Consider the following 6,000-nt stretch of genomic DNA (forward strand, 5'->3'; position numbering starts at 1 on the left):
AAGGAACAGTGTTGCTGTATCAGTGATTCTCAAGGTTTTAACCCATTGCAGTTAATTTGCATATGTAAATAATTAAGAGTATGTGGTCTGATATTGCACAAAGGCAAAACATGTAATAAATTAACCAATTTAGAATTCTGAATTCTCAAACCAAAACTTGAAACAAATTAATATACCAGATCGATGTTAATGAGTGGGTGGTAAATGTACACGCAGTCCAGAAGGTCTCCTTACTAAATTAACTATTTATTAAATGAGCCTATTGATATGGTACAGTGATTAGTGTAAAATGTTAAAGATATTTATATTTTTAATTTCAGAATTTTATCATCTGAAGGACAAAAACTGGAATATAACTGGTCTCTAGATTTCTCAGCTACACCAAAGGACCAGAGACACAACTTGATGATCTGGCAGAGTGTGAGAATGTTTCACACATATCTGAAGAAAGCTTCAGGATCTCTACAAAGTAACCAGATCCCTATCAATACTTCCATGGTTTGTATGCAGTATTACACACAGATTTTATGCCATATGGCAATGCATTTGTTATTCTGCCTTTCCTCAACAAGATAATCAAAATAATAAAGTGTTTATTAATATGTCAGTTTGTTTGTATGAGGGCTGAGAATTAGTCAGTTGATTACTAACAAATTGTCTTTAATATAATTAGGGCATGAAAGAGCAATTCCAAGATAGAATTTCAGACTAAAGTATCTCCATTTAACTAAAAAATACATAAAATAATTAACAGTAAAATCTTTGAAACTGTCATTGTTGTACAAATTCCAGGGCTAGGAGGCCCGTTATGGATATTAACAGAAACTCTGAATGTGTCTGAAAGTCTTCTTTTGATGTGTCATTTTGTGTCATTTTGGAGTTTTGAAAGAAAAGTGATCTACATGTCCTGTTTTGTGAGTGCATTATGGGTACTTATGACTTCTAATAACCCCTCTCTCTGCCATCTGTGAAACTTCTTAACATATTTAGATTACATTGGTATTTGGGAACCTGTACTAATGGTTGCTTTGTATTGGTATTATTACATGTTGGGAGGGCATGCCTGATGAAAATAACGGGTTGTAGATCAGGTGACTGGATATATTGGTACCTCATTTACAAGTTTTCTTAATAACACTCAGTCATATACCTCAGTATTATGCTTAAACAAATTTTCGGGCTGATAAGATTTTAGAATAAATAAATAATCATTAGAATCATCATACACCCTGGTATCTGGTATCTGCTATCTGGTATCTAACATTAGAAGATAAATCTTCTGGTTGATGGTAATAAAGTAAAAAGTAAAGTAAAACTATCCCTGTAACAGGCCGTGAAGGCCAATAGGGTTGTGAGATGTTGAGGGTCCCACATTATCTAGACAATCGGCTCAAATATGGCAGTAAGGTTGTCAGCCTTATGTGCCGGCCGCACTTTACTTCCCAGGAAAATTGTTTAATTAATTCCTAGTACTCATTTGTGTTAGAGGCTAAGTCGTCCCCAGGGCCATAGTAAGAAGGATTAGGTCAATTGAAAAAAATCCAGTTACCTCATTTGGACTTAAACCCATGACCTTTCAGCTTGTAGCATGGTGCCTCAACCACCTATGCTACCGCATGCCCCCGGTTGACTGTGATGCTGTGTAATTTATTTCTGATTCCTAGCTTACCAAGAATAGTAAATTAATAAAGATTTATTGCTGCCATCTTTCGTATAGTCTGGTAGAATATTACAAAGTGTTTTAAAGAAATCTGCTGCCTTCATCTTCATGGTAAAATTGTCCTCTGAAATGATGGTAACGTTCTGCCAGACTACGTGATATCACATCCCAGAAGATCCTCAGATCTTGCTCTTAGTGTGTGAATGAATAGGATCCTTTGTTAGACATGAGGCAACTCCTTCTTCTTGTCTTTTCCATAGCCTGTAAATTGTAACTGCCATGAATATTAGTGATTAATGACAAGTAATTTTGTTTCAGTTGATGCCAGGCATTGAGTACAAAGTAAGTGTGAGTGGGGTCAACATGCTAGGCATACAAGGGGAGACACAGCAGTTCTCTTTCCAAGTGATGCCTCACACTAAGAAAAGTGATTCTGAAGTTGAAATCATTTCATCCCAATTGGTCGTAAAAGGACCAGCTGTAACACTGAGCAATGCTGTGTCTTATATTGAAGCTACATTTGTTTCTTGTGTACCACAAATTATGAAACCTAATTTAAATGTAAGTATTCTTTTTGTAAACTCTTTGAGTGCTTCCTACAATGTTTCAGAAAAGTAGAAAAGGCTCTTCTCAATATTTAAATTGAATAACAACAAACATTTTTTTAATTTACTATATTTTGTCGTGCGGTTCACACAATATTATACATAACACACCCAAGTTTTTTTGAGTAGGAAAAACTAAATCACCATTCATTTCATGCATTCCATTCTTATGCACAAAATATAGCATAAGTGAAAATGTTTTCAATAAAGTCTGAGCAGGACAGTAGCAGGCATCTAAGTGAGAAGGAAACCATATTTTAGGCAGTTCAGCAAGAATTTTTTTGTGTGTTGTATGGTCTGCTTCATAAATTTGCAACCATATTAATGGAGCTCAAGGCATTATGCCACACCAAAGATGCATGATGGGCATGACATGAAGATCTGAAGTTGAAGACCTTGCACATACATTATATGTTTTTGTTGTACTTTGTTGGAAATTTGTTGTTTCTGCAGTATTTAATGAAATTGTGTTATGGAGTGTAAAGATGTTTGTTAAGTATTTGTAGAATTCAAAAGAAAAAAATAAGCTGATGTTTTATTACCAGCTGAACTGTTGTAATACATACTCAGTTTCACAGAGAATCTATTTCAATTTTATGATGAGTAACAGTGCAGCCAAAATTTCTGAAACCCTGGACAGTGCAAACCATGACTGAAGATTCCACTTCTGTTCCTGCTTTGGGAATAGCTTCTTCTGCCTCTGCTAAACCTCCTACCCCTCTCTATGTCATCCACTTGCTGTCATGTTGCAATTTACACTCTTGTCGAACAAATATGATTGAGTGGCATGCCAAAAATGGTGCATGAACTTGTTGAATACAGTTCACAATTGGAAAAGAAGTGTTACTTTTAAAGCCATATTGTTTTGTGGTAGTAAGAAAAGCACGTAAGTTTGATCTTTCTGCAGAATGAGGCACCAAAGAAGAGTAATACAATAATATAAAGATAATGAATGCATTTTTCTAACATTAACTAGAGACTCATTCTGCATCATCTAGTATGCAATTTGCAATCAAAAGAAAAGGACATAACAATTTTGCAGCATATGGTAACACTGTCCAATGGTAACTCACCTTACCCTAACAATACTGGCTCTTCTTGACTGGAGAATGGTGTGGGAAGGGGGAGATTCCCCTAGCTGTGAAAATGAACATAATACTTCAATTCCTGCAATTGATTTAGAATCATTGGTCGAGAGCAGACAGTGGTATTTTCCATGAGGAACCATCTTCATTAAACCCTGCACAAATCATGCACCCAGAAGTCTGATTGCAAAAGTGTATGCGATTAATGTAAGAAAATACATAATTTTTTCTTGGTTTCATCATGTATCTTTGTTTTCCCTTGTTGCTGATCATGCATGTTCAAATTCTGACACATTCTCAAATAATTTAATAACCATCATTGATTTTGGTGTACATATAGAAACGATCCAGAGACCTGTAGCCAAACTTTTAAGAGGTTGTTGGGGAGATAATTTGAAAAAGGAAAAGTAAATAAATTGTTATTTGGTTTTTCATCTATGTTGAGTTACAATGTTCTGCCACTTTTTAAAACATGAAACAATTTTCATGTGTATACATTTTATCATTTTTGTTCAACGTCGGTATTTATTATTTGTAATTAGAATTAATGAAAAGTAATGATACTGAAGTTATTAATCAGTTCAGTTTTAATTTGTCGGACTGTCTAGTATATACTTGCACACAGTGCTATATATTTCTTCACAAGAATGGCCAATGTGTTTGAATTATATAACTTGTGATCCTCGTCAAGTGTATCCTCCAATAAAAGGGACAATTTTCTGTTAAGGAAATCTGCTTACTGGATTCCAAGACAGTTTGTGATCGCCTGACAGTAAGTCCTCCAGTTTAGTCAGTTAGCAAGGAATATGTTTTGGCTATGAAAATTTGTTTATACAGAAACTAGTGTATTGATTTTTAAAATTAATATGTAATATTTATTATAACTAAAATAGGTCAAATTATAGGCCTTGAATTGTTGGATCTGTGTTTATCTGTTTACACATCTTGTGCATACTACTTTTCACATCACATTAATTTTGTAGAGCCTGTGTTTTAGGCTTACATTGTTAATGGTTCTGGAATTGTTATGTTTAGTATCAGTGGAAGATCGAGGGTGAATTAACACAGAAAGTGGAACTACCAAGAGGGAAGAGGCTGTGTCTTCATAATGGAATGTTACAAGGTGGAAAAGTATACAACATCAGCTGTACTTGCACATCAGAATCAAATGAATCTGCTGGACTGATAAATTTTATTGTAAGATTTACTTTATTATGTAGTGACCATCATTATCATTATAGTATTTGTGTCTGATAATCTAAATATCAAAAAAATAATATGAAGAATGTTTTATTGGAAAAGTGGGACAAGACTGACTTAAGAACATCTATTTATTGGGGTCAGTGTTAATAGGTTGGTGTAAACTTAACTGTAAATTTGATTTTAATTTTTGAAGAACTGTCTTGAGTAAATAAATGTTATGAATTAACAGTCATTTGTACTTCCCTTTTGATACTATTAATGATCTGCTGTGAAAGCAATATGAAATCTGCGAAGTTAAACAGTATGTGCTTAAAAGGAATATGTCAGAAAGGAAGGAGCACATATCTTTTTCTTGTTTTGGGAAAATGTGCACTGATTTACTGAAGAAATTATGTGTTACAGGCGTGGCATGCTATGGTTGTGCTGTTTCAAGGAATTAGGGCACGCATCATAAAGCACGAAATGGTGTTAGGTACAGGGCAGATGCTGCAATTAGATGCATCACAGTCAGAAGATCTGGACGGAACACCAGGGGTCTTGCAGGTAATATGTCCATATAAATATTAGAAACTGAAGTGAAACGCATGTTGGAACTGGCTTGCTGGGTTTCACATTAAGTGTCTGTGCAATCAGATGTAGGATGTTCCTTCATTTTGAATAATTTCAGCTGTTATAAGAAACATTTTTCTCTGTTCTCATATAACTTTCAAATAATTTTTCCAGTTATACTAATCAAAATGAAGGACTTGTGTCATTTGATGGCCCATTTTGGCCTCAGTTGTCTAATAGCCCATTATGTTTTTACCCTTCTTTCTTCTTCCAGCATGTTTGTACTTTGTTATTCGTTTTGAAAGTCTTATCTCTTTGAATTTTTTTGACGTGGTGAATCCATTTGTTTTTAGTTAATTTTTGTTCATTGTTTAGTTTCACTTGCATAACATTAAAACATAAATGCCTCAGGGGTCATTCCATTTGAAATCATCCAGAGAGGTCACTCACCATTTTTAAAAAAATTCAAAATTTGTACACTTATTTGTACATATTTTCACACCTCAAAAAATTGTTAAAAAATTGTGATCCGCTTGGTTCTCCTGGTACAGCCGTTTTTATAATGCGAAAAAACGCGTTTTCGGCTCAAATGGAGGTTTGCGTTATCTTCTGTATCTCAATAACTATTGAAGCTAGAGACTCCAATGAAAAACCAATTTGTTCCTCATGATATGGACAACAAATCATATCATTACAAGATTTTACTCAACTCACTTTCTCTAGGTGTAATTAAGCTTGAAACTTATCTATCGATTTTGGGAAAAACGTTATTTTGACCTTCAGAAACCAATTGGAGGGGGAAAGTATCAGATCTGTGGTTTCTACCCTTTGTTTTCTCCTACATGAAGAATATTGTAACATGTTGCGCGACTGAGAACCCCCCTCCCCCCTCCTCTCC

The 6,000-nt window shown here is 34.6% G+C and overlaps 1 protein-coding gene across 6 annotated transcripts in view; it reads left to right on the top strand.

Annotated features, from left to right (window-relative positions):
* Window positions 1-6,000, top strand: part of LOC111873237 — a 123,365-nt gene that overhangs the window by 42,695 nt on the left and 74,670 nt on the right. For all 6 annotated transcript variants that reach the window (XM_023867777.2, XM_033755016.1, XM_033755018.1 and 3 more), the window contains 4 exons: window positions 321-498; window positions 1,979-2,221; window positions 4,386-4,547; window positions 4,956-5,096. In XM_023867777.2, the coding sequence (XP_023723545.1) occupies window positions 321-498; window positions 1,979-2,221; window positions 4,386-4,547; window positions 4,956-5,096 (724 nt within the window). The remainder of the gene's footprint in view (window positions 1-320; window positions 499-1,978; window positions 2,222-4,385; window positions 4,548-4,955; window positions 5,097-6,000) is intronic.

Source organism: Cryptotermes secundus, unplaced genomic scaffold (genome assembly GCF_002891405.2).
Source record: "Cryptotermes secundus unplaced genomic scaffold, Csec_1.0 scaffold21, whole genome shotgun sequence".
Taxonomy (NCBI): Eukaryota; Metazoa; Arthropoda; class Insecta; order Blattodea; family Kalotermitidae; genus Cryptotermes; species Cryptotermes secundus.